This window comes from Lynx rufus, unplaced genomic scaffold, assembly GCF_022079265.1.
Source record: "Lynx rufus isolate CCGP_SWC_20201006 ecotype Redwood Valley unplaced genomic scaffold, mLynRuf1.p SCAF_2, whole genome shotgun sequence".
Taxonomy (NCBI): Eukaryota; Metazoa; Chordata; class Mammalia; order Carnivora; family Felidae; genus Lynx; species Lynx rufus.
Window position 1 is genome coordinate 124,080,468 of NW_025814834.1, and position 27,660 is coordinate 124,108,127.

Genomic DNA, 27,660 nt, shown 5'->3' on the forward strand with positions numbered 1-27,660 from the left:
GCCTACTAAAAAAAAGACGAAAAAAAGAGAAAAGATTGTGTGGGAACAGTGGTGGTGTATGTGCCTGTGACTTTAGCAGTCACATGAAACCAGCGTCACAGATTTAGGAGACACTTCTAATAGCCACCTGGCCGACCCAGTCAGAAGAACATGCTACTCTTGATCTCAGGCTCATGAGTGTGTGCTCCACGTTGGGCCTAGAGCTTACCTTAAAAAAGGAGGAGAAGAAGAAGAAGTGAGAGAAAGCACTAGGGGCCGGCAGGACAGTCTCAGGTGGAGGGGGGCTTGAACGAGGCCTTGGAAGACAGGTGGGTTTCAGACAGACTGAATGAGTTAGGGAGAGCGTTACTCATGACTCGGAATTAGCACTGGCAAACATAAGGCAAGCAGTTATCCACCATTTCCCTCTCCTGGGGAAGTGATGGCTAATTGTTCAGGCTGCTCTCTTACCACAGTCTTCCTAACCTAGCCCCTCCAACCAACTATAGCTGATGCCCAGGGTCAACAATATTTTCTCTCCCTACTCTGAAGCCAGTAGTTACCTGATGGCGTAACATGACATCCGTCCCAATAAAACAGCGGAAATCTTTTGCTCCTGAAATCCAGGCACGCAGTGGTTCAGGGTTATTAACATTCAGTCTGTCTTCTCTTCACATGCTGTTGGCTTCGCACTGGCACCCTATTTATCCCCTCTTCCTCGGGAGGGACTCTCAAGACTTTCCATCAAAAGCTGCATTTCTGCCTTCAGGTGGAAGCTGGGGGGAGCCTGCCCTTTGCTAGAACCAAAACATGGGAAACATCAACCAGTTCACTTACAGGCAGACCTTCTCCTTCAAGGTGTTTGGCAATAAGTAACTGCCTAATGCCCAGCCACCTACCCACCTCCTCACCAAGTTTGAGGTTGACAGATGTAAATCTCTATAATGCAGTTTCTGAGCTTGAACTGGAAATTTTCAGCACCAGTGAAGAAAACCCATTTTAAAAGGTCACCAAGGCCTGGGTTATGTGAAACACATGTAAGAAAAGCTGTCTCCCTTTCAATGATGATAAGCGTCTGGTTATCTAGTGATCTCTTCCTGGCTGTTTTAATTTGGGGATTTCATCAACTGTGGGTTTATGCAAACATAGGTATTCATTCAAGCAGGGGTGCCTCTATTCTTTCCATTTTTTTAGAGGTTTCTCCATTTGGGAAAAAATATAACCTATTCATGGATGCATCACCCAGCATCTACAGTCGTGGGCACTGGAGTCACACAAAAAAGGATGAGAACGCTGTACTTTCTCCCACGTATCTTTGCAACCTATTCGAAAAGACTCACGGAGTTAACAACTCAAATTCTAATGGAAACTAGCACGTAAATGCCAGCTAAGTGGTATTTGCAGTGGGTGAATCAGGGGTCATTCTAAACTGGTGAGGCAAGGATCTGATGTAGGTTTGAAAGACCAGACTGTAATCAGTAAGTGGAAGCAAAATGAGGACGGTGAAGGTTGTAGGGCAAGACTGCACAAGGCATGTCCACAGGACAGTGACCAGTGAACCCAGGCTGGGGAGAGAACTCTGGTTGGAGTGTAACAGGTTGGGGCAAGGTGGGAAGTAGGACTCGAAGGGCCAGGGAGGGGGCGCCTGGGTCACTCGGTGGGTTAAGCATCTGACTCTTGATTTCAGCTCCGGTTATGTTCTCATGGTCTGTGAGATCGAGCCCCACGATGGGCTCTGCACTGACAGTGAGGAGCCTTCTTGGGATTCTCTCTCTGCCCCTCCCCTGCTCATGCGCTTGCTCTCTCTCTCTCCCCCTCAAAATAAATAAATAAATGTTAAACAAACAAACAAAAAAAGAAGTGCCAGAGAGGGAGGAGGACAATCACAGAGGACCCTGAATGTCAAAACTTGTTAATTTGGTAAGCAGTAGAGGAATAATTCAGGGTTTGGGGGAGGCATGATCAGCGCTGCGTTTGTTTTTAAGTTTATTTATCTTGAGAGAGAGAGAGAGAGAGAGAGAGAGAGCGCACAAGCAGGGGAGGGAGAGAATCCCAAGCAGACTCCGTGCACAGAGCCCAGCGCGGGTCTCAAACCCATGAACTGTGAGATAATGCCCTGAGCCGAGATCAAGAGCTGGACGCTCCACCAACTGAGCCACCCAGGTACCCTGGCAGTTCATTTTAAAGAGATTATTCTGGCAGCGGCAGAATGAGAGGGGAGATAGCCCATGCTAGGTTATTGACATAGGCAGACATAGGACATAACCCTTGGGGGTTGTCAATAGTAGGGACTGTGAAGAAAGAGACAGGCAGATAAGAAATGTTATTAAACGTTATTATTAAACATTATTAAAGTCAGGAATAGAAAGAATCAAAATGACAAAAGATATCAGTGATAGAAGAGTCAAGCCTAGAAGTAATAATTAATGATTTTCAGTGGAACCTTGAGTTGCAGAAGGAAGGGATCCTGCTCAGACAGAGGGGGAGGGATGTGGACCTGAGGTGAAAGCCAGTCTCGGGAGCAGCCTGTATATGTTGTCCCGGAAACAAAGTGCTGATAGCAATTTCACAGGTGTACATCTGGGGCCAACAGAAGAGAACCTTTTTAATGATTTTGTAAACCAAAGAAGCTGAGCAGATTTCCACAGATAGAAGTGAGCTTTCCTCTACATCGGTATTTAACCACGAACGTGGCAAAAATCATAATGGAGTGATTATCAATTTGGGAGATTTCCTGTGCTGAGTAAGAGGGTGAAGAGGCTCCATACAGACATTCCTGATCCTATTTTTGAAACGAAAGCAAAATGAACTGCTCAAGATGCAAGAAATGTCATATCTTTATGGACGTATCTGTCAGGACCCTTTTCAAATCCAGTCACAGAAACTTGACTCCCACTGTCTTGAGCAAAACAGAAATTTCTTGACTCACAAAACTGAAAAGTCCAGGATCAGTACTCATCTCGGGGGTGCAGGTGGTGCGGTCGGAGCCCAGCCTGTACCCATCTCTTAGCCCTGCTCCCCTTTGGCTCCATTCTTGGGCAGGTTCCCATTAGACGTGACAACATGGCTGCTCCCAGCTCCAGGTGCCATCTCCCGAGCAACACTGGCAACGGAGGTACATACTTCTTTCATTCCAGCAGCTCTAACCAAAGTCCTGAGCCTCACTCTTACTGGCAATCTTGGGTCCAGTGCCTGTTCCCACACCAGTTACTGGAATGGGCTTTTTGGCCGAGGCCTGGGCTTCATGCCTCCCTTAGAGGTTGAGGTGAGGCAGACCACAGAGACTGAGTGGAGAAGGTTTGTGTCTCTCACGGAGATGAGGAGGAAGTGAATTCAGGTTAGGGAAAACAACAGGCTATAAACTGGGCCTGAGGTCCATCTTGTGTGTTTTTAGTGGCCTGGGGCATGGATGTGGGTCTGCCCACCCTTAGTTCTTCCTCAGCCACACTTCCCTTCCCTGTGTCTTCCCTTGAGTGGCTGGTGAAACGCTCACGGTCAGTGCTTGAAGTTCAGCGAAATGTGTTATCAAGAAACTAGAAACCAGTGGGTAGAGCAGCGGGGGTTGGCAGTCAGCCATGGTTTTCCAGCTCTTCGTGATGGGGCCCAGCCCACAACCCAGGTCTCCTTGTTTGTTTCCCCAAGCTGCTTCTCTGGTTAGAGGCAACAATAAAAAGTCCTGTGAAGTCAGAGATCTTTTCTTCACTTTAAATATTCCTTCTAAGTGAAGCAATATAACCCACGTTTATAGAAGGCGATAACTTCCTTCCTCAATAAATAATTTTCCAAATCGGAAAGATACCTGCTCTCTGGCAATCAAATGAGGAGAAAAATACACCCAGACACCATTTATGGACTTGCATAGCAAACAGTGTGAGGTAATAGGACTTTAAAAAAGAAGCAGGCCCAGCTTTTGGAAAATCTCACTTCATGTCACAGGGCACCAGTCACTAATCTGTGTGTTTTCTTTGCAGAGTAAGTTCCAGAGCAATCAGCCCACCAAACTCTTATCACCCCTTTGTTAAAGAGCGTCGGTGAATGGGCTTGGCACATTCAAGTGGTTCTGAAAGAAACAGGGCCTCACAGCCTAGAGTCCGTCCCCTCTGAGAGGGACCTCGGGAGGACACGTGGTCTAGCTGCCTGCTTCTGGGCAAATGACTGCCATGCTTTGTAGGAGAACTTCCTCCATCTTTGGGGGAATGCTTTCCTGTCTGGGATCCTTAGTTCTTTCTCCTTGTGATGGAAAGAGGCTCCCTTCCTGTGATGAAGATCTACCCTGATGTGAGCTGGGGACAGGGTGGAAAGGATCCAGCCACAAGCCCTGGGGGGAGCTGGCGCTGAGGGCAGGGCGTGAGGGTGGTCAGACTGTCTCCTGCCGCCCCTTCTCCAGGTCCTCTGAGTCCAGGCCGGGGTCTGGAGGCTGACGCAGGAAGTCTGTGTCCCCTGAGTGCTAACATGGACAAAGGAGAGCCTGGCAAGAGAGGCTTGGGTGGCTTGGGGCTTCCTGCACTCTGTCCACTGTAGTCTCTCTCAGTGAGCTCCAAGGGGAAGCTCTCCCACCCCCGTGTCTTCCAAACTCTACCCATCTGCCCCTCTGACTTCCTGTCAGTCTGTCTCTAGGGCTGCCTCGTAGAGGGGCAGATACCGCAGGGGGCTTCTTGGGGGGCAGGGAGGCCTCCCCTAAGCCCTTGGAAGCCTGGACAGATGGCATGTGCTGGAGAGCCTGAAGTCGTGTCCCGTGAGCAGAGGACGTTGGCAGGTTTTCTCCACGAAGGGGCTGCCCACACAAACAGCAGTCCTTTGGCCCTTCGGGGTCACAGGCTGACTGCCTACAGCTGTGTCTCCCTGTTGAATTCAGAGTCCGGGAGCCTGGCTCTGATTGCGGGCTGGACACAGTGCTGAACGCTGAGGAGCCGGCCTGCCTTTTCTCAAAACTCTGACTCACCCCACTAATATTTTTTTTTTCACTTCTTGGTTTTCAGTTGTACATGACGGTCATAGTGGCTGCAGAAGAGATGTGCCGTAGCTCACGTTGTTGAGACAATTTCCCCGAAGCCTTTTTTTACAAGTTAGATTGTTATCCATACTGCAGATGACAAAACTGAGGACTAAGGGGAGGTACCTAAAGCTCAGTTGACAGGCATGGGTCTCTGGCTCCCAGCCCTGTATTTTCAGAGGAAAACCCAGACATCATCCACTAGAGACTCCTCAAGCCCTTCTCTCAAGGAAGAAGAAAGAACCCCCCTGACATTTATATGTTACAAAGTTAACAGACTTCCAGCTGTGAGCCTTTGTTCTCCTGCATTCCTACTGGAATTGCCCTGTAGGAGTTGGGGGGGGGGGTGCCCTTTGGAATAGACTCCCTAGTTCAGTTCCAGTTTTGCACCGTCCATGAGCTGTGCAGTCGCAGGGAAGTAACTTAAACTGTCTGTGTCTCCGATTCCCCAGCTGTGAAATGGGAGTACCAGCACCACAGACGTCACAGCATGAGATGATTTAACACGTGAGCGTGCTTACACGCAGTACCTGTCGTGTAGCTTTGTTGTTTTGTGTAGGTAGGTTACCGTGTTCCTCAATCAAGGAAGGAGCCGGCCCACAGCCCACGGGACGCATGGTTCCATGGGAAGAAAAGAGAAGGAAAGAGAGAGAAAGGAATGGTTTAGGTGCCGGTAGTCAGTGAGAGAAGAGTTGACAGCATTGAGGCTTGTCAGGCGGCAGGTTCCCGAGATGATGCCTGTCAAGGTCACAGTGCAGAGTCTGCACAGAGCAGGCTGAGGCTCCAGGAAGTGGCACCTGTTACTCTAGCCCTGAATGACTCCATGACTAATACATGTTACGCTACTTAGAGCACGACTCGATAACCAATAGCTGTTGTTATTTAGATAGAACCCGAGTCTTTACTGTCCCCATAAGCCAACCCCCATCCAATATTCCAGACGACAAATGGTCATTAGCCGAGTGTGTAAAACCATCTGCTGCCAGAAAGCCACTATAATTGATGACCAGGCCACTCTCCAGTCCCTAAAAGGGGAAGCCGTTTTGAAATGAGTTGATGCCGACAAGGCTTTTTGGAGGTTGCTGTCTCCTTTCCATGTTAACTAAATGGTGCTTCTGGCTTAAAAAGAAGAATCTGGAATGTAAGAAACGAGCGATGGAATCGTCAGGAATTTGGTGATAGTGTGTCACCTGAAGATCACTTGCATCACAAGGCCCAGCTATTAATGATAAAAATGTGTTTTCAAGGTGTTTACTCTTTTTTTTTTTCTCAAATCGAGGGAAATAGGACTTGGAAGGCATAGGGGAATGTAAGAACTCGGTAATACACTTGTCACACCAGCCGCCTGAGAGGGAAAGGGTTCTACAGAAACCATCTTGGAATTCAAATGTGACTGTCAATTAATGTATTCATTCAACAGCTATTTTTTTAATGTTTATTTTTTGAGAGGGAGAGAAAAAGAGACCAGGCATGAGCAGAGGAGGGGCAGAGGGAGAGGGAGACACAGAATCCGAAGCAGGCTCCAGGCTCCAAGCTGTCAGCACAGAGCCTGATGCGGGGCTCGAACTCACAAACTTTGAGATCGTGACCTGAGCCAAAGTTGGATGCTCAACCCACTGAGCCACCCAGGTGGCAACAGCTATTTTTTGAGGGCCAGATCAGAAAAAGGATAAGGTGTCCTTGGAAGCCACAGGTGGCCTTATGGTGTGCAGTTTTACAACAAGACTGGGAACTGCTTTCCAGAGGCCTAAGGAATTCGTCTGATTTTCCCTTAAGCTCCAACAAGCAGTGCTCATTTGGCACTGGGCTGAGTCATGTGGCCCACGCATACACAAACTGAGGTTTGCTGGGGAGAGGCCTCTGAATTTGGAGCTGCCGGGTCAGTTCCAGGGTGTTTTTGCTCTGAGCTCTAGACTCTGACAGCCTAAGAATGGACTACTATACCAATCAGCAGATTTTCTTGGCGAGCTCGTATTATTTCAGAAGGGAGAGGATTGTTGCCCGTGGAATCGAGTGAGCCTGTTTGCAGTGGGGAACAACTGTGTCCTCCTCAGGCCCCTGTGCCTCTGTCCACTGCACCCCCGCTTCCTCAGGGACACCCCTCTTTCCTACATCCCAGACTCTCAGGAACCCTTTCTCAGAGTGTGCAGCCATGCACTCATCTGCCCGACCTTCAGAGAGCCCACCCTGTGGCAGCTTCATGGAGGTTGGTTGAGATGTATTCCTAGCGTGTATCTCTAAGCAAAGATGGGCGATGGCAGGCAGCCAGTCCAGAACTTCAGATTTGATATGTTCTTTCTTTATCCCCTCATCCAACAAACACTGATCAAGAATCCCGCCTTGTGTCGGCGTAGTCTAGATAGGGTGGTTGTTTGTGGACTTAAAATCTACAGAAGACAGACAAATAGGACAGCCTGCAAAAGCACAAAATGGAAAAGAGCTGGCCGGGTCAGATCACGATAAACTCCCCTGTGGCCAGAGCATGGGCTAGATAAGGATCAAGGTGAGCCCAGTCCCTAGGCTGTTACTGTAAGCGGAACCTGTAGAGTAGATCTTGTAGCAGTGGGAGACCATGACCGTTAAAAAAGTTTTCTAATGTTTATTTATGTTTTGAGAGAGAGAGCTCAAGGGGGGCGGGGCGGAGAGAGGGGGACAGAGGATCCAAAGCAGGCTCTGTGCTGACAGCAGACCTGGGGCTCGAACCCACGAACTTCGAGATCATGACCTGAGCCCAAGTAGGATGCTCAGCCGACAGAACCACCCAGGTGCCCCCACAGTGAACATTTTAAATGGGAAATCAATATATTAAGGTAGCCCAACCATGAGATCTTCTGTGAGGGAACTGAGTACGGTGTTGCTGCCTTCCTGCAGCCTGTTCCAGTAGGGTGGGGATCAGGTCTCCAGTCCCGGGTGTCCCGCCTGGAGCCACCTTGCCTCTCTGACCCCCGTCGGCAAAACAGAAATAGAACACTCGCCTTACCTTACGGGCTTGTTTGAGAAACCAGTAAGAGGGGGCGCCTGGGTGGCGCAGTCGGTTAAGCGTCCGACTTCAGCCAGGTCACGATCTCGCGGTCCGTGAGTTCGAGCCCCGCGTTGGGCTCTGGGCTGATGGCTCAGAGCCTGGAGCCTGTTTCCGATTCTGTGTCTCCCTCTCTCTCTGCCCCTCCCCCGTTCATGCTCTGTCTCTCTCTGTCCCAAAAATAAATAAACGTTGAGAAACCAGTAAGAGGATGAAAGTGAAAGAGCTTTGAAAAATAAAATTTTTAAAGCAATAAGGTGTGTAGGCAGTGGAGCCAACAACGGTATTGTCTTTAACATGGTGTCATTTCTCATTCTCACGTCCGTTCCACACTAGGTCAATTCTTTTAGCGAAAAGGGAAGGGGAGGGAGTGGCAGATCTGGCGTAGCAGGAAGTAAATAAATAACCTGCCACAGGACCGCAGCACGGCAGGGCTTCCCCGTCCCAGGGGCCCCGAGAAGAGCTGGGGTGCTACAGGAAGCGGAGCTGCCTGGGTGTCACCCTGTCTGTGTCAGGGACCAGACAGATCTGCCCACAAACAACCGTCAGCACTGAGAGGGGCCCCCCGGAGGCACCCGGCTCAGGCTTTCCCCACGGAGGTGGGACACCGGCTGGCTCCCACCCTTTCGGTGACTGGGAGTGGTTTCCAGGTGACTCAGATGAATACAATGCAAAAAAATAAAATAGGGACAATTAGCATTACTCTAAGCAAGTCAAGTGCCAGGCCCCCACATTGTGTTCTGACTTATCTCCGGATCAGAAAAGGAAATAAGAAAGGGCTTGGCTTTATTTGTCTCCGAACAAGAACATTTCTGTCCTTTTCTTTCTCTGTGAGAACAGTGGTTCCTGTGGCTTGACTTCAGGACTAAGTGGGATTAGCGCCAGCAATGAGGCTGCTGGTATTACCGACGAGACAGGGCAGGGTAGGCTAACCATGATGAGCTAGCTTTAGAGGCACATGGGTATTTTTATCCCAGCTCTATCTTCTTGAGCAAATCACTTAACCATTTGGGGACTAGTTTCTCTAGAAAATGGATATAATGGTACCTGCCTCAGGAAGATAAAATTAATCAATCTGTGCCAGGTGCTTAAAACAGTGCCTGGAAAAAATAAGCCCTTAATAAATGTAGCTACTGTGGTATTAGGAATAGTATTTGGTGTGTATTAGCCTGTCACCTGCTCTCATTGGCTATTTTCTTGGAACATTGCCACCTCCCATGTGTCCAGTGTTCGTGGTGATGCCCTCTACAGTTGGTGATTCTCAACCAAACTTGACTGCCTTATTCCTGTGTCTTCCTGCCCCTCTTGGTAAACAAAGACCCCCTGTTCTGCCCCACCCTGTCCCTGCTTCCCCATCTGTGCCTGGGCAGACCATCAGCCCTTTTCCCTTCCAGACACTTTGTCCTCACAGCCTCTCCTGTGATGGAGACAGCCATTAATTCCAGAGTGCCGTGACGGCCCAAGGGTCTCCTGGAAAGGTGTGGGTTTGTGTCCCAGCTCCAGCACTGACTCCTGACCACCCCTGGACTCACTGTACTACTTTCCCACAAATTATAGTGATACCCACTTTCCAGGGAAGGTAGAAATCTGAAAGGTAAAGTGCCCGGCATGTAGGAGGCACCTGGAGGGGATTAAGAGCATGAGCCGTGGAATTTGGACTAGTCACTGCCGCTCAAGTGACAGTGAGTAGGTCCCTTCACCTCTGTAGGTGTCAGCTTTCTCTGTCCACCGGGGATAATCGTACCCCCTACCTCCCAGGACCCTGGTGCGGGTTCTGTCAGGTGCACGCTCAGCAAGCATTCAGCAAGTGCTCCCCATTATACTGTCAGCAGCCATGCTCTGCTCTGCAGGGACACCTGGCGCAGCAGGGGAGCAAGTGGGCTAGGTGCTCAGTGTCCCCTCTGACCTCTTCCCTGCAGGACTGTATGTACTGGTTGGAGCAGGGGCCCTGATGATGGCTGTGGGCTTCTTCGGGTGCTGCGGAGCCATGCGGGAGTCACAGTGTGTGCTCGGATCTGTAAGTGGGGCATGTGGGAGGGGACTGGTCTGAAGGGCACTGGAGATCGGGCCTCCAGCGCCAGCTCCTCGGGCCCACTGAGACCTTGGCACGTGCTCCCTCTCCCTGAGTCTCCGTTTTCTCCATCTCTTGCTTAAGAATAATATTATCTTTGTCCCTGCCTCATATGGAAAATATGAAAAAAAAATGAGGTCATTAGTGTGAAGATGTTTTGGAAGGAAAGGTGCCTAATAATTGTAGGGGGTAATTATGATTGTTCTTTCAAAAGTACTTCCCAGTAAGGCAGCTAAGATTCCTATAGCCAGGGAAGTGCTGTTATCTACAAGAAAAGAATTGCTGTTTGAGATCAATAAGTGAGCCAAACATCTCTCTTGTGGATTATTTTAACAAGCAGCCTCTGTCAAAAAAAAAAAAAAAAAAAAAAAAGAACGAATTTCAGTTACTGCTATACACATCCAATGCCAGAGCGACCTAAGAGAAACGGGGAGAAGGAAGAGGGGTCAGAAGAGAGAAGGATTTCGTATTTCTCCATGAGGGGTCAGAAACAGCAATTTCAGAGGGCAGTCTCTCCTTACTCGTTGCAATCTTTGATTTTTAAACCGTGCCTGCTGCTTCTGATCTCTTGCTGTGTAAAATCTCTTAACTCATTTCCTCAGTCCTGCATTCTGCCTGTCTTTCCCCTGTTGCTGAGCATCTCTCTCATTTATCTCTTAACATAGAGCCGACCCAAGAGACCGGAACAGAAATCTGTCCGGGAGGCCACCCCTCACCACCACCCCCACTCCCCAGAGAAGCCCTCACAGGCTCCAGGCCCCACCAGTTGCTCCCTATCTCCTGGCCTTGTTTTAGATCTTCGTAGTATCTCTTTTGTTCAAGAATTCGTTCAGCGCATAGGTACCAGGCACTGTTCTGAATGGTGGGGTTTCTTTATCAGTGTCTGAAATTATCCAACTCACCTTTTTTTAGTGCTTTACTCCTTTATCATATTTACCATTTTCCAAGATGAGGCCCATGATCGCAGAGACGTTGGGATCTTACCTTATTCACCATTGAATACCCAGTGCCAAGGACAGTGCCTGGTGCAGAGTAGATGCTCAATAAACAATCACTGAATGAATCAATGAGCAAATGAACGCATAAACAAGCTCCAGGGGAGGGGGGGACAAATACTTCCTACTAGATCAATTCGAACGAATAATCTTGCCTCATGTTTTCCAAATGGAACTAGAATTAAAGAGGCCGAATACATTGAAAAGGTATTGAGTTAATGAAGTGAATGTTTTCTCTCCTCTATAGTTCTTCACCTGCCTACTGGTGATCTTTGCTGCTGAAGTAACCACTGGAGTATTTGCTTTTATAGGCAAGGGTGTAGTAAGTAGAAATTACATGCAATTTCTTTTTACGATGGTTAAAGGGTCTCTTTATGGCAAAGGATATGAGAATATTACACCCACAATGGTATTACAAAACTAAATAACCCCCACGTTTCTCATTGGCGCAGAATGTCTTAACCTGGAAATATCGTGCAGACCTATGCGGGTGTATATACGTATGTGCACACATTTTTCGGAGGAGATAGTTCATAGCTTTCATTAGATTTATGAAAGGGGCTATGATTTTTTAAAGGATATTTATCTTAAGATTATCCTATTTGTAATGGGGAAAGGGGATAAATTGCATTCGTGAGAAAGAGGGATCAAGAGGAACATGCATTTTCATCCCTTGTTGGACTAATATTTGTCCATAGGGCTCGGCCTGGAAAGAGGCCACATCATCCTTGAAGACTAAAGCCTGACCTGCTGTGTGCTGGTGAAGCCAGTCTCTTTAGATTTGTGCTCAAACTATAGGTGTCCAAAATAGGTTATCAGAAGAACCCACAGAGGAAATGTCCTTTTTAGAAGGTTAAAACACACTGTGGGAAAGAGGGGAGTGAAAAGGAGGAAGAATGGAGTCTTAAATGTACTGTATTTCATGTAAATTCATGTGCTATCAATATTGTGTTTATGAACTTACTTTAGATGTAAAAAAAAATGGTGAACATGTAGAATAAGTAAATATCACCTCCTTTGGAATGTTTCTGAAGTAGCTGGCTATATTTGCAGGTTGGAGGAATTGGATCTAATGACTTTTTGAGATCTTTATGGATGTCAGATCACATGCCTTTATATCAGAAAAAGCATTCTCTATGTTTTCTACGATATTTATATGCTGAAACAGCGTTCCTCAATCATGAACATCTTTCAAACCATGTCATGAATAGACTTGAACACTTTTAACCAGTGGGGTACCAAGAATGCCTAAGTCCCCACTCCCTGTATGTCAGAATCTCCTGGGGAGGCCCCAGAGTCTGGGGCTCGGTGGATGCTGATGTCCATTCAAGTTTGAGAACCTCCACTTAAAGAAATCTTTCTAGTCTATGAAAGTTATTCTTGGTTAGTCTGTCCTCCCATCTCCAGAAGTATCTACGAAACTCCAGAATCTATAATCTATTCCATAAATGCAGAATTGACTTAAAATACAGATAAACACAGGGACAGGCTGTATTTTCCAAGGGTAAGGAAGAGGGGGTTTTCCTTGATGAAAGGAGAATGTTTGGAACTTCCCACAGTTTTCCTGGTATTTTTTCAGGCTATACGGCATGTTCAGACCATGTATGAAGAGGCTTATAATGATTACCTGAAAGACAGGGAAAAGGGAAATGGGACCCTCATTACCTTCCACTCAACAGTAAGTAACTTTGCTTCTTCTTTAACATCATATCTTCTGAAGACCATGCGTTAGTCAGGACCTCTGTCTTCACTTGGCTTAAAGATCAGAATAACTTTGGTGAAGCCATGCCGCAGCTGTATTTCAGCCCTCACAGGAGCCGCCATTGGCATTACGCGTAGAACCTAGAAGAGGAAGGGGCCTACCTGGCACCCAGCGTTCACCAGAGGAAGTCAGGGCATGTGCCCCAGAGAGACAAAAGAGCACAAAGAAGAGCGCCCAGAAAGCAGCCCAAATCAGTTCCAAGCTGTCTCAGAAGGTGGCATGGTGGTGTAATAGAAGCGACCATGACCTTCAAGTCAGGAAAGCTCTTTCTAGCTGCAGCTCTGCCACTGAGCCTCTTTGCGACTTGAGCCACTTCCTTGCCTCCCTGATAATCACTCAGCTCCCCCATTTGTAACACAAAAGGGCACGGAGACAGCTATGCTCCCTTTATCCTAGAACGTTCTGTGGGACTGTGCCGTCAGTGCAGTGCTGAGGGCTGCACACAGCTAACCAACAAGGGCTTATGGATGATGGGCCAGGTCAGAGTCATCCTGATTTATTAACCACTGCCGTATGGAGAAGCATCTCTGAACCCCTGGACCAATTGCTTCTGGGTAGCCCCATTCCTGTTTGTCACAGGAATGTCCTGGAAGGTGCCAACCATTTATCCTGTTCAGCCTCAGCTGCCCCAGGGACATCAAGCAACACACAGTCTCCTTTGTCTCTGAAGAGCCAGCCAGCCCTAAGGCAGGACACCTATTTGTTGGCCTGACTTCATGCCCTGGCCTTTCAGCCCCTGGGGTTTATTTACTGTGGCCACTTCTCCTCTCTGTCCCAGACTGTCCCCAGTTAATGAGCCCTTCCTGAAGCTCATAAAACTTGAGCTACTCAGCAGGGTAAGTTACTCCCAGGCTGAAATAAAGAATCTAAGGACCCAATTCCTGTCTAAAAAACAGCAATTTACACAAGACACTGTCATTGGCTTCTTGCTTTGTTTGGATTGCCTTGAGTCACTTCCCATCGTAAAACTCAGACAACTTTACCGAAGTTCTCTTCTTGTTTTGCTACCATGGTTATGTGACTCTTCACTATCTTCCTAGAAATGGCAGTTTGGGTTGCAGAGATTGGCCCCATAGCTGCTTTGCTGCCTCAGTGCCCCAGTCCTCCGCCGTGATGCCCAGACTTATAGCTCCCACTCCTCCTTCCTGTGCCCTAAAAGCTGTTCTCTGACTCTCTAGTTTCAGTGCTGTGGAAAAGAAAGCTCTGAACAGGTCCAACCCACATGCCCAAAGGAACTTCTAGGGCACAAGGTAAGCTTCTCTACTAGGGTTCCCATCCTATCTATACTGTAAGATGGCTCTTGCCCTTGGGTATGATTCTAGAAGGCCATCTCCCTGTGGCTTCTGAGCCTCAGCTTTACTCTATGTAAAATACATGAAGCAATGCTGAGTCCTAGTCTCCCGGTCCCCTGGGAAATGATGGTAAGCTGACCTGCCCATAATGGTGCAAATGCCATGGCATTAATTAAACTCACCAGGGCCAGAGGTGTGCACCCTGAGAACGTTGCCCCACCCACCTCTCCCTGGAAGTCACTGATGAATGCTTCATTTAGCAAGTGAAGGTGCCAGGTTCTGAAACCCTGTGCCAGGTTTTGTGCCAGGTTCTGAAAACTCTGAGATGAAACATGGCTCCTGCCTCAGTGGCCTTGTAGACTAGTCAAGGGAGATGGTGTATGCCCGAAGCCTGTAAAGAATACAATGTAGACACAGAAAGCTTCACAGAAGTTGAGATCCTTGAGCTGCATTTTGACAAAGGAAGGTCATTCTGGGCCCATGAAGCAGCAGGAACAGAGGCATGGCAGTAGGGAAGTCCAGGACTGCAGGACAGTAGGGAGTCCAGAGGGGATGGTGAGGGACATTCTTGGGCAAGGCAGACAAAGGCGTGATTTTACACCTGGAAGTTTGGGAAAGGTTTTTCTTTTAGCAGAGGATTATCATAGTCCGTTTTGCATTGTAGAATCAGTACTCAGGCTGCTGGGTGTGACAGGTAGAATAGAAGGTTGGGGAGTGTTGGAGGGAGGCCACGTAGGTGCCACTTGTGGTCACCTTGGTAAGAGAGGATGAGGAGCTAATGCAAGTCACGAGCAGTAGGGATGGAGAGGAGGCAGCCGATTCAGAGATGTTCGGAGGGTAGAATCAACAGGCCTGGCCAATCTCTTGTGTGTGAGTGGGGAGTGGGAGGAGGAAGCTAAGACCTCAGACTTCTGCTTGAGCAGAATGGGTGGATGGAGACTCTGCTCCCCGTGAGAGGTGCATGGAGGGAAAAGAGCACATTCCGGGGCAGTTTTGGCCAGGTTTGCACTTCAGGTGCCTGTGGGACTTACGTGTAATCTGAGCTGAAGACGGGTGTAGGAATCCCAGCATAGTGGTGGTAGCTGAAGCCGTAGGAGTGGCCTCACCCAGGGAGAGTGTGTGGAATAAGGCAGAGGTGGGCTGAAAACCCTGTCATTTAAGGGTAAGCAAAGGACAAGAAGCCAGAAGAAGACTGTGAAGGAGGAGTCGAACTGGAGAGAGTCCAAAGACAGTGGCGCCTGGGAAGCGAGGGAGGAGATGGTTGGTCCATAAAGTTCAATGCTGGGAAGAAGACAAGGCAATGAAGGCTGGAAATAATGTGTTGGATTTGGTCTTAATCATTAATGATGTTTGCTCTGCAGTTTCAGCGAAGGGGGTGGGGGAAGCACAGATGCGATGTGGGACATTAGGGGAGAAATATGAGAATATGGGGACAATGACATGGATGCTTCTAAGCATGCAGCTGTGAGGAGACTGATGAGATCTTAGCTCCAGCCTGTGTCCTGAGTCCTGCATTGGACACTTAGTGACTCCCTTTGAGTTGGAGGACGTGAACAAGGCACAGCCACTGCCCTCAAAGTGCTCAGCGGCTGCCGGAGAGACCCGCAGGGGAGCCGGCACCACCACTCGGTAGTACAAGAGTAAGGCTGCGTGAGAGAGGCATGCGATTGAAGGGTTGCGGGAGACCCTCCTGATGTGTGATTCTTTTTTGTTGGTGTTCAAGTATCATTAACGTAACAGTCTTCACTTAGTTTCAAGTGTACAATATAATGATTCAACAATTCTGTGCATTACTCGGTGCTCGTCACAGGTGTACCTCTTGGGGCACCTGGGTGGTTTAGTCGGTTAAGCGTCCGACTTAAGCTCAGGTCATGATTTTGCGGTTCGTGGGTTCGAGCCCCGTGTCGGGCTCTGTGCTGACAACTTAGAGCCTAGAACCTGCTTCGGATTCTGTGTCTCCCTCTTTCTCTCTGTCCTTTCCCTGCCCATGCTCGCTCTTTTCTCCCACTCTTTCTCCCTCTCTTAAAAATAAATTTAAAACATTTAAAAAAAATTCTAGGGGCACCTGGGTGGTTCAGTCAGTTAAGCATCTGACTCTTGTTTTCAGCTCAGGTCATGATCTCACGGTTTCGTGAGTTAGAGCCCCACCTCTGGCTCTGCACTCTCCCTCTCTATCTGCCCCTCCCCTAGGTGTGCTGTCTCTCTCTTAAAATAAATAAACTTAAAAATTAGTTTTTAAAAATTTCAACAAGTGTACATCTTAATCCCTGTTATCTATTTCACCCATCACCCTACCCACCTCCCCTCTGACAACCACCAGTTTGTTCTCTGTATTTAAGAGTCTCGTTTTTGTCTTTTTTTGTTGTTGTTGCTTGCTCATCTGCTTTGTTTCTTAAATTCCATACATGAGTGAAAGCATATGGTATTTGTCTTTCTCTGACTGTGTTTCTCTTTTTCACTTAGCATTATACCCTCTAGGTCCATCCACGTTGTTGCAGATGGCAAGATTTCATTCTTTTTTATGGCCGAATAATATTCCATTGTGTATCTATACCACATCTTCTGTATCCATTCATCTGTCAATGGACACTTGGGCTCCTTCTATATCTTGGCTATTGTAGGTAATACTGCAATAAACATAGAGGTGCATATATCTTCTTGAATTAGTTTTCCTTGGGTAAATATCCAATAGTGGAATTACTGGATTATAGGGTAATACTTCATATTGTTTCCACAGTGGCTGCACCAGCTTCCATTCCCACCAACAGTGCGTGAGCGTTCTCTTTCTCCACGTCCTCATCAGCATTTGTTTCTCGTGTTTTTGATTTTAGCCATTCTGACAGATGTAAGATGATATTTCATTGTGGTTTTGATTTGCATCTCCCTGATGATGAGTGATGTTCAGTTCTTGCATATCTTCTTTGGAGAAATGTCTATTCAAGTCCTCTGCCCATTTTTAATTGGATTGTTTGGGGTTTTTTGGTGTTGAGTTCTCCAAGTTCTTTATATAGTTGAGGTATTAACCCTTTATCAACTATGTCATTTATAAATATCTCCTCCCATTTGGTAAGTTGCCTTTTCATTCTGTGATTGTTTTCTTTGCTGTGCAGAGGCTTTTTATTTTGATGTAGTCTCCATAGTTTAATTTTGCTTTTATTTCCCTTGCCAGAGGAGAAATATCTAGAAAAATGTTTCTATAGCCAATGTCAAACAGATTCCTGCCGTGTTTTCTTCTTGGAATTTTATTTTTCAGGTCTCACTAAGTCTTTAATCCATTTTGAGTTTATTTTTGTGTGCGGTGTAAGAAAGTGGCCCCATTCCATTCTTTTGAAAATGTAGCTGTCCAGTTTTCCCAGCGCTGTTTGTTGAAGAGATGTCTTTTTTCCATTTTGTATCCTTGCCTCCTTTGTCATAGATTAGTTGACCATAAAAGCCTGGGTTTATTTTTGGATTCTATTCCGTTCCATTGATCTGTGTGTCTGTTATTGTGCCAGTACCATACTGTTTTGATTCCTACAGCTTTGGAGCGTATCTTAAAATCTGGGATTCTTTCTTCAAATCGCTTTGGCTATTTAGGGTCTTTTGTGGTTACAAATTCCAGGATTATTCGTTCTAGTTCTGTGACGAATACTGTTGGTATTTTGATAGGGATTGTATTAAATCTGTAGATTGCTTTGGAGAGTATAGACATTTTAGCAATATTTGTTCTTCCAATCCATGAGTATGGAGTATCTTTTCATTTGTTTGTCATCTTGTATTTATTTCATCGGTGTTATATAGTTTTTGGAATATAGATTTTTCACCTCCTTGGTTAGGTTTATTCCCAAGTATTTTATTATGGGTGCAATTGTAAATGGGATTCTTTTAATTTATCCTTCTGTTACTTCATTATTAGTGTGTATAAATGCAACAGATTTCTATATATTGACTTTGTATCCTGCAACCTTACTGAATTCATTTATCCATTCTGGTAGTTTTCCAGTGGAGCCTTCAGGGTTTTCTGTGTATGGTATTGCATCATCTGTAAATAGTGAAAGTTTTAATTCTTCCTGACAAATTCAGATGCCTTTATGTATTTTTGTCTTCTAATTGCTGTGTCTAAGACTTCCAGTACTATGTTGAATAAAAGTGGTGAGAGTAGGTAAAAAAGAAAACAATGGTAGGAGTGGATATCCTTATCTCGTTCCTGATCTCAGAGGAAAAGCTCTCAGTTTCACCATTGAGCATGATGTTAGCTGTGGAGTTTTCACATATGGACTTTATTATGTTGAGGTATGTTCCCTTTAAACCTACTTTGTTGAGGGTATTTATCATGAATGGATGTTGTACCTTGTCAAATGCTTTTTCTGCATCTATTGAGGTGATCATATGGTTTTTATCCTTTCTCTTACTGATGTGATGTATCACATTGATTGATTTGCAAATATTGAACCACTCTTGCATGACAAGAATAAATCCCACTTGATCGTAGTGAATGATTTTTTTAATGTATTGTTGGATTTTGTTGCTAGTATTTTGTTGAGGATTTTTGCATCTTTGTTCAACAGAAACATTGACCTGTAGTTCTTTTATTTTGTAGTGTCTTTGTCTGGATTTGGTATCAGGGTAATGCTAGCCTTATAGAATGAATCTGGAAGCTTTCCTTCCTCTCCTATTTTTTGGAATAGCTTAGGAAGAATAAATGTTAACTCTTCTTTAAACAATTGATAGAATTCACCTGTGAAGCCATCTGGTCGCATATGTTTGTTTATTGGGAATTTTTTATTACTGATTCAGTTTCATTTTTAGTATTTAGTCTGTTCAAATTTTTTATTTCTTCTTGATTCAATTGTGGGAGTTTATATGTTTGTAGGAATTTATCCATTTCTTCTAGGTTGTCCAATTTGTTGGCATGTAATTTTTCATAATATTCTCTTATAATTGTGTTTCTGTTATGTCAGTTTTTTCTCCTCCTTTGTTTCTGATTTTATTTGAGTTCTCACTCTTCCTTTTTTGATGAGTCTGGCTAAAGTTTTACTGATTTTTTTTAGTCTCTATTTCATGTATTTCTGCTCTAATGTTTATTATTTCCTTCCTCTACTGGCTTTGCTTGGTTTGTTTTCTTTTCTAGCTCCATTCAGTGTAAGTTTAGGTTGCTTGAGATTTTTCTTATTTGTTGAGGTAGTCCTGTATTGCTATAATCTTCACTCTTAGGATAGCTTTTGCTGCATCCTAAAGATTTTGAAACCTAGTTTCATAGTGTTCTGGTCAGAAAATATGCATGATATGATTTCAGTCTTTTTGAATTTATTGAGATGTGTTTTGTGGCCTAACATGTGATCTATTCTAGAGAATGTTCCATGTGCACTTGAAAAGAACGTGTATTCCACTCTTATTGGATTGAATGTTCTGAATATATCAGTTAAGTCCATCTGGTCCAATGTATCATTCAAAGCCACTATTTCCTTGTTGATTTTCTGCCTGGATGATCTATCCATTGATGTAAGTGGGGTGTTAAAGTCCCCTACTATTATTGTATGACTATCAATTTCTTCTTTTATGTGTGCTAATATTTACTTTATGCATTTAGGTGCTTTCTTGTTGGGTGCATAAATATTTACAATTGTTATATCTTCTTAATGGATTGTTCCCTTTATCATTATGTTGTGATCTTCTCTGTCTCTTATTATAGTCTGTCTTTTAAAGTCTATTTGTTCAATATAAGTATTGTTACCTCTGCTTTCTTTTTGCTTCCATTTGCATGGTAAAGGTTTTTCCACCCCTTCACTTTGAATCTGCCTGTGTCTTTAAGTCTGAAGTGAGTCTGTTTTAGGCAGCATGTAGATGGGTCTTGTTTTTTATCCATTCAGTCACCCTATGTCTTTTGATTGGAGCATTTAGTTCATTTACATTCAAAGTAGTTATTGATAGGTATGTATTTATTGCCATTTTGTTACTTGTTTTACATTGCTTTGGTAGTTTTTCTTTGTTCCTTTCTTCTCTTGCTCTTTTCCCTTGTGGTTTGATGGCTTTCTTTAGTGATATGCTTGGATTCCTTTCTCTTTATTTTTTGTGTATTACTGCAGGTTTCTTATTTGTGGTTACTATTAGATTACTATTAGGCTCATATACAACATCTTATACATATGGCAGTCTATATTAAGCTGATGGTTGCTTAAATTTGAAACCATTCTAAAAGCACTAAATTTTTACTGCCCCCCCTCATTTCATGTAATGATGTCATACTTCATATTCTTTTATTTTTTAATTCTTTGACTGGTTTTTATAGATATAATTGATTTTACTGCTTTTGTGCTTTAATCTCTGTATTGCTTTTATAAGTGATTAATCTACAACCTTTATTGTATTTGTATTTACCTGTGAAATCTTTTCCTTTCATAATTTTCTTACTCCTGATTATGGCCTTTTCTTTCCATGTAAAGAAGTCCCTTTAATGTTTCTTGTAAGGCTGGTTTAGTGGTAATGAACTCCCTTAACTTTTTTTTATCAGGGAAACCCTTTCTCTCTCCTTCCATTCTGATGCTAGCCTTGCTGGATAGAATATTCTTACTTGCAGGTTTTTTCCTTTCAGCACTTTGACTATATCATAGGGGCCTTCTGGCCCTCAAAGTTTTTGCTGAAAAATCCACGGGTTTACCTTGTCTGTAACTATTTACTTTTCTCTTGCTACTTTTAAAATTCTCTCTTTATCACTATTTTTTTTTCTTTTGCCTGGTGTGTCCTGGGATGTATCTTTGTGGGTTCATCTCGTTAGGGGCTCTCTCTGCTACTTGGGCTTGTTTCTTTCCCCAGGTGATTAGGGAGGTTTTCAGCTATGATTTCTTCAAATAAATTTTCTACCCCCTTTTTATTTTTTTCTCTGGTATTATAATGTGAATGTTACTGCATTTGAATATGTCACTGAGTTCTCTTAACCTATTCTCATTTTTTATTGTTCTTTTTTCTTTTTGCTGTTCAGTGTGGTTGCTTTCCATTACCCTGTGTTCCAGCTTCCTGATCCATTTTTTTGTTTCTCTAATCTACTATTGATTCCCTCTAGTGTATTTTTAATTTCAGTTATTGAATTCTTCATCTTTGATTGGTCCTTTTTTATATTTTCTCTTTGTTGAAGGTCTCAGTGAGATCCTCCACTCTTTTCTCAAGTCCAGTGAATATCTTTAGGACCATTGCTTTGAATTCTTCATCAGGAATATTGCTTACCTCTGTTTTATTTAGTTGTTTTGCTGTGTTTTTATCCTATTCTTTCATTTAGGACATATTCCTCTGTTTCCTCATGTTGTCTAATTCTCTGTATTTCTGTGTATTAGTAATGTCAATTATGTCTCCTGCTCTTGAAAGTAGTTACCTATGAGGAAGAGGTCTTACGGTGCCCTGCAGTGCAATGTCCCCTGTTCCCCAGGACCAGGAGCTTCAGGGGTGTCTTCTATGTGAGTCGCACAGGCCCTACTGTTGTGGCTGAGCCTTGTTTACCTTCAGTCCAGGTGACTGCAGTGGTCCACTTTGCCTGTTGTGGGCAGGGTTTGGTCCCTGTGCCAGTCTGGGGCCACAGTGGGCTTGTCGTTAGGCAAGTCAGACCAGATGTCTGCCCTCATCCCATCTGCTGGGGCTGGGGTCATACCAAAATGCAGGGCACTGTCTCTTCCCTGTCCCCTAAGAGGCTTTCATTGGTGGCTTGGGCCTCCAGTCCATCTGCTGAGGCTGCAGTGACCCCAGACTGCAGGACTCTCTTCCTGTGCTGTCTTTGAGAGGTTTCTGTTGGTGGGTAGAGCCAGTAGTGAGATCAGATGTCTGCCCCCAGTCTATCTGCTGGAGCTATAGATGCACCGATTGTCAGGGCACTCCCTCTGCACTGCCACTTACAAGGTTCAGCTACTAGAGCTGCAGCGAAACTGGTGTGTATGGTTATCTTCCCTTCTTCCCAGGGCAGATGTCACTTTGGAGTGGCAGGGTCCCTGCCTGGGCTGATTGCAGGGTGAGATGTGGCCGGAGCCATTCTGGAAGGACTCCTGTCAAGTGGGGCTGGTTGGATGGAGTGGACCCAGATCCATAGGAGAACACAGGGGCAGGCAATGTGGTGTTAGCAAGCTAGGTGGCAGGTGTTCTCACTGGTTCCCGCAGGTCTCTAGCTGTCTAGGCTGGAGAGCAGGGAGAGAGAAATGGTGCCCACAAGCTCTTTTGTTCTTAGAAAAGTCTCCTAAAGACCCCTGCCCCTCCAGCACATGTTCTGCGGTTAATAAATAAATCTTCCCATATACCCCAGCCACTTTTCAAACTGCTGCTTCTGTGTTATATCTCCGCAGGCCTGTTTGTTATGCTGGCTCTTTAAGGATAGCAGCTGAGTTTCCTACCACCCTCTGGCTCTCCCAGAGTGGAGCATGCTGATTTTTAAATTTCCTGGTGTTAAGCCCCACAAATTGTAAAACCTCTCAAAATTAAGCCCCTCTGGTTTTCAAAACAAAATGTTATGGGGACTTATCTTCCCAGTGCCAGTCCCCTGTGAGTGAGATGACTGGTGTGGGGTCTGTCTCTCTCCCTTCCCCATGCTTGTGGTGCCCCTCCTGTTCGTGGTTAGTCTCACCAAGAGTTTGGTTCCCAACTGCCTCTCTGCCCTCCCTGCCCTTTTCCATGTGGCCTCCTTTCTATGATTAAGTGTGGAAAATCTATCCTGCTAGTCTTAGGGGTTTCTGGGTTGGCTGCACTGATGTCACGGTTCCCTAGGTGTGCCCATGGGAGGAGGTGACTTGAAGATCATCTACTCTGCCATCTTTCCGGAAATCCTCTCCCCTGATATAATTCTTAGGATACGTTTTAAAGGATGAATCAGAGCCTAGCAAACAGACAAAAGAGAAGGGTATTCCAGGTAGAAGGGACACGGGGTAAAGACAATGAAAACAAGGGAATATAATTGTATCCAGAAAAGTGCCAGTAGTGGGTTTTGGCTCAGGTACCTGTGGGGATGAGTCCTTCAAGGAGGAGGGACCTGTTCTTGAAGGGCCTTGAATACTTTCATGAAGCCAAAAGTCTACATCTCCTGCTGTATGCTTAGGGAAGTACTAATGTTAGAATCTGGGATAGGATTTACATTTTCCTGAGTTTCCTATAGTAGCAGTTTGGAGGATTGATGGGAAATGAAAATCTGGAGCCAAGAAGGCCAGTTGGGAAGGCTGCTGTCCTCGTTGTCATCCAAGAGACGTTAACTGGTAACAAGCTGGACTGAGCACCAGGAATGGAGAGAAAGCCATTTAGAAAGGAAAATGTACAGGATCTGGTGACCAGTTCAATATGAGAGAAGAGGGAGGAATCCATTGCTGCTTTTGGCTTTACTAGCTGGATAGATGGTATCATTTAATGAACTGAGAAATAGAGAAAAAGGAACATATTTTGGAGGAAAGAAAGCAAGTTCAGTGCTTAACCTGGTAATTTTGAGGAGCTAGTGGAACTTCCAACTGGAAATGTCCAATAGATGGTTGCAAAATCTGGCCTGCGGCTCAGGAGAGAGGTTTGGGTGTCAGGACTTCATGGGAGTCTTAAAGCTGTAGATAAGAATTTAATCCATTAGGTTTAGACGAGAAAATGGCAAGGATAGAATTCCAGGGAACAACAACATTTAAGGACGGGAAGAAGAAGAGTTGCCAAATAAGAAAAGTAGAAAAACTAGATAGACACATGTGAGGAGATGCATGGGGGGAGGAGGGAATAGTTACCAGGGTCAGGTGCTGCCATTGAGGTCAGCTCAGCATTTATCCATCCCTACCCTACACCTGGCCCTGCAGGTAAAAAGATGAATGACACAAAGTCGCTGCTCTCAAGGAATGTGTGGTCTAACAGGACAGATGGACACAGAAATGGACAAAGTGCAGTAACAGAGGAAGGCACAGAGGGTGCAAGTGCTTTGAAAGCACAAAGGGTTACTTAGTGAGGCCAGAGGCTGGAAGGGTCGCGGGAAAGCTGACCGGAGCAGTGATGTCTCAGCTAACTCTTCAGGTGTGAGAAGTAACTATGGAAGCATTAGGCAGGAGGAAAGAGGAAAGCAGAGGAAAGAGCATAAGCAGAGGCACAGAAGCAGAAAATATGAATGGGGAAGTAAAAGTCCAAGGAGGTCCACTGAGATAACTACTGCAATGTTGACAGGATTGAGCATTTTTTTTTTAATTTTTTTTAACATTTATTTTTGAGACAGAGAGAGACAGAGCATGAACAGGGGAGGGGCAGAGAGAGAGGGAGACACAGAATCCAAAACAGGCTCCAGGCTCTGAGCTGTCAGCACAGAGCCCGACGCGGGGCTCAAACCCACGGACCGTGAGATCACGACCTGAGCCGAAATCGGACGCCCAACCGACTGAGCCACCCAGGCGCCCCAGGATTGAGCATTTTAAAATGATAACTTGATGTCAGAGGGAGTGAGGACAGACCCCATCCTGCATGACATGAGATGTAAAGAGGGAGGGTGTCCTTTCAAGTAGTCTAGTTTGGGGCAAAGGACAGGAAAAAAGAGTTCAGAAAAGACGATATCCAGGGGCACCTGGCTGGCTCAGTTGGAAGAGCATCCAACTCTAATTTCGGGATGAGTTCGAGCTCCACGTTGGGTGCAGAAATTACGTAAGTTTTTAACAACTTAAAAGACAAAAGCCAAATTACCATTAAACACATAAAAATTACAGGCAGTTAATAGCAATGGTAAAATATTGCAAATTAAAGAGCTGACATCGTTTAACCTATGAAATTGACCAAGTTCTTTCTTCCTTAATAGTTATATACAGGGTTGACACAAATGATACAAAGTGAGCATTTTCAGAGAAATCAGTACAAAATGTTTAGAGGTAGTATGACTGTAGAATACTAGTGAGTTAAAAGAGCTTAGGAATGTGATAGAGTAGGAGGACCCTGACCTCACCCCATCCCATGTTTACAACTAGATATCACCCACATCCAAATCAATAAACTAGAGAGTAATCCAAAGGCTTAGAAAACAAACGTCACAACTAAATGTAGAGAAGAAGCTGCATCTGGAAGGTTAGGAAGGTCAGAAAGGCAAAGGGAGGCTGCCTGGAGGAGGGAGGGAGCCGCACACGTGGAGAGGACAGAGAAATGGGCCTTTGCACCAGGGAACTTACGCAGGAAAAACTAATCCCCATAATGTTTGGCTTTAAACACCAGAGAGGCTGAATTCTGGGGGACTTGGATCCTGGAACTTTAAAAGTCAGCTGACTCAGCACAGGGCAAGCTGGGAAGGTGAGTGATAGCCAGGTCACTGCCCTTAAACAGTAGCCTGTATGAAGAGGCAACATGAAAAAGGCGGTTTACACAATGCCAGGGGCAACAGGAGACAGATCTGTTCATACTGATTTCAGAGCACGTTGGAGGACTTCAAACTAAGGGAGCTGGCAGGTGCTGTCTTCCTCCTCCACCCCCCAGCATAAACACAGAGCCACTTGTAGGAGGCAGGACTGCACAGACACTTGCTGCCTAACCTGCTAGCAGTTCAGGTACATGCCCGTGAGATCTCCTGAGGACTCACCCACTCCAAGCCTGCTAACCTTGGCCCTGGGCTCAGGGAAAATTTTGTTAAAGCCGCCCATGCAGCCCACCCAGCCTCTGAGTGCCCAGTTGCCACCATGTTCAGTGCCTAGCCACTGCACCAGGCCCAGCTGAAAACTCCCAGCCGCCAACACATGCTAAGCACAGCTGGATGCCAAGTTCAGCCTCACACCCCCAGCCATCCTGGCACAGCCTCCAGCCACCACATGGGACGAGTAGCACAATGCGAATTTTGCTAACACTGCCACCCTGCTCCCAAGTTCCCTGGTAGGCACACCCACTCAGAGCTGGCCTGCGTGGGACCCGGGGGTCCCACTAACACCACAGAGAGCAAGCACAACCCACACCAGGCAGAGAGTTAGTGCAGATCACTGCATGGAAAGGAAAAGTGACCCAGACACAATAACAGAGCATAAGCCACACACATAGGATACTATCCTGAACTGCCAGGACCTCTTTGTTGTGAAGTCCCCATTTTCAAGAGCAGAAGACGTAGCTGACTTTCTTAACACAGAGAGACAGACAGAGAAGCAGACAAAAGGGAGACAGAGAAATTTATCCCAAATGAAAGGACTGGACAAGGCCACAGCCAGAGATCTGAGCAAAACAGATATAAGTAACATGCCTGATGGAGTGTTTAAAGCAATGATCATAGGACACTCATTGGGCTTGAGAAAAGAGTAGAAGACATGAGAGAGATACTTAACAGAGATAAGGAGTAACATAACAGAGATAAAGGTTCAATAAAGGAAATGGAAAACATGCTTGATGGATTGAACAGCAGGATGAAAGAAGCAGATAAATTAATTAGTGACCTAGAACACACACTATTTGAAAGTAATCAAGTTGAACAAAAGAGAAAAGAATTATGCAAAATAAGAATAGACTTAGGAAATTCAATGACTCCATCAAAAATAATAACATTTGTATTATAGGAGTCCCAGAAGAAAAGGGGGCAGAAAATTCATTTGAAAAAATAATAGCAGATAACTTCCCTAATCTGGGGAAGGAAACAGATACCCAGATCTAGTAGACACAGAAAACTCCCATCAAGATCAACAAAAGCAGGGATGCCTGGGTGGCTTGGCTGGTTAAGCATCCAACTTCAGCTCAGGTCTGAATCTCAGGGTTCTTGGGTTCGAGCTCCACATTGGCTCTGTGCTGACAGCTCAGAGCTTGGAGCCTGCTTCAGATTCTGTGTGTGTGTGTGTGTGTGTGTGTGTGTGTGTCTGCCCCTCCCAAACTCATGCACATGCTCTCTCTCTCTCTCTCTCAAAAATAAACATTAAAAAAAATACTTTTAAAAGAATCTACAAAAGCAGATCCACACCAAGACATATTGTAATTAAATTGGCAAAATATAATAATAAAGAAAAACATTTAAAAGCAGCAAGAAAAGTCCATAACTTACAACAGAAAACCCATAAGGCTAGCAGGGAATTTTTCAATAGAAACTTTCCAAGCCAGAGGGAGTAACATGATGTATTCAAAATGCCCAATGGGAAAAATCTGCAGCCAAGAATACTCTATCCAACAAGAATACTCTTATCATTCAGAATAAGAGAGATAAAGTGTTCCCAGGGAAACAAAAACTAAAGGAGTTCATGACAACTAAACCAACTCTGCAAGAAATATTAAAGGAGACTCTTCGAGTGAAAAAAAAAGAGACAAAAAGTAAGAGTATAGAGGTAAGATATACAAAAGGAGTAAAAAATGAATATTTTTGTAAAAAATCATTCAAGGAAATCACAAAAAAACGGTTATAAAATATAATAATATATACCTAAAACCTGAGGAGGAAAAAACAATGGGTTCAAACTTAAATAACCATCAACTAAATATAGACCACTATGTGCAGAAGCTGTTATATACAAACCTAATGGTAACCATATATCAAAAGCCACTAGGGGCACCTCAGTGGCTCTGTCACTTAAGTCTCTGACTTTGGCTCGGGTCATGATCTTGCAGTTTGTGGTTCAAGCCCCACATCAGGCTCTGTGCTAATAGCTCA

The 27,660-nt window shown here is 45.2% G+C and overlaps 1 protein-coding gene and 1 long non-coding RNA gene across 6 annotated transcripts in view; one reads left to right on the forward strand and one right to left on the reverse strand.

Annotated features, from left to right (window-relative positions):
- Window positions 1-8,037, reverse strand: part of LOC124514953 (uncharacterized) — a 131,299-nt gene extending 123,262 nt beyond the window's left edge. The window contains exons 1-2 of the long non-coding RNA XR_006962701.1: window positions 7,953-8,037; window positions 543-776 (exon numbers count right to left, since the gene is read on the reverse strand). This is a non-coding gene — a long non-coding RNA (uncharacterized LOC124514953). The remainder of the gene's footprint in view (window positions 1-542; window positions 777-7,952) is intronic.
- Window positions 1-27,660, forward strand: part of TSPAN2 (tetraspanin 2) — a 56,113-nt gene that overhangs the window by 18,142 nt on the left and 10,311 nt on the right. For 2 of the 5 annotated variants that reach the window (XM_047083397.1, XM_047083401.1), the window contains 4 exons: window positions 9,911-10,008; window positions 11,305-11,379; window positions 12,637-12,735; window positions 13,998-14,069. In XM_047083397.1, the coding sequence (XP_046939353.1) occupies window positions 9,911-10,008; window positions 11,305-11,379; window positions 12,637-12,735; window positions 13,998-14,069 (344 nt within the window). Of the gene's footprint in view, window positions 1-3,021; window positions 3,095-9,910; window positions 10,009-11,304; window positions 11,380-12,636; window positions 12,736-13,997; window positions 14,070-27,660 lie in introns of all 5 variants that reach the window. The other 3 variants (XM_047083400.1, XM_047083398.1, XM_047083399.1) reach the window with 3 other exon arrangements.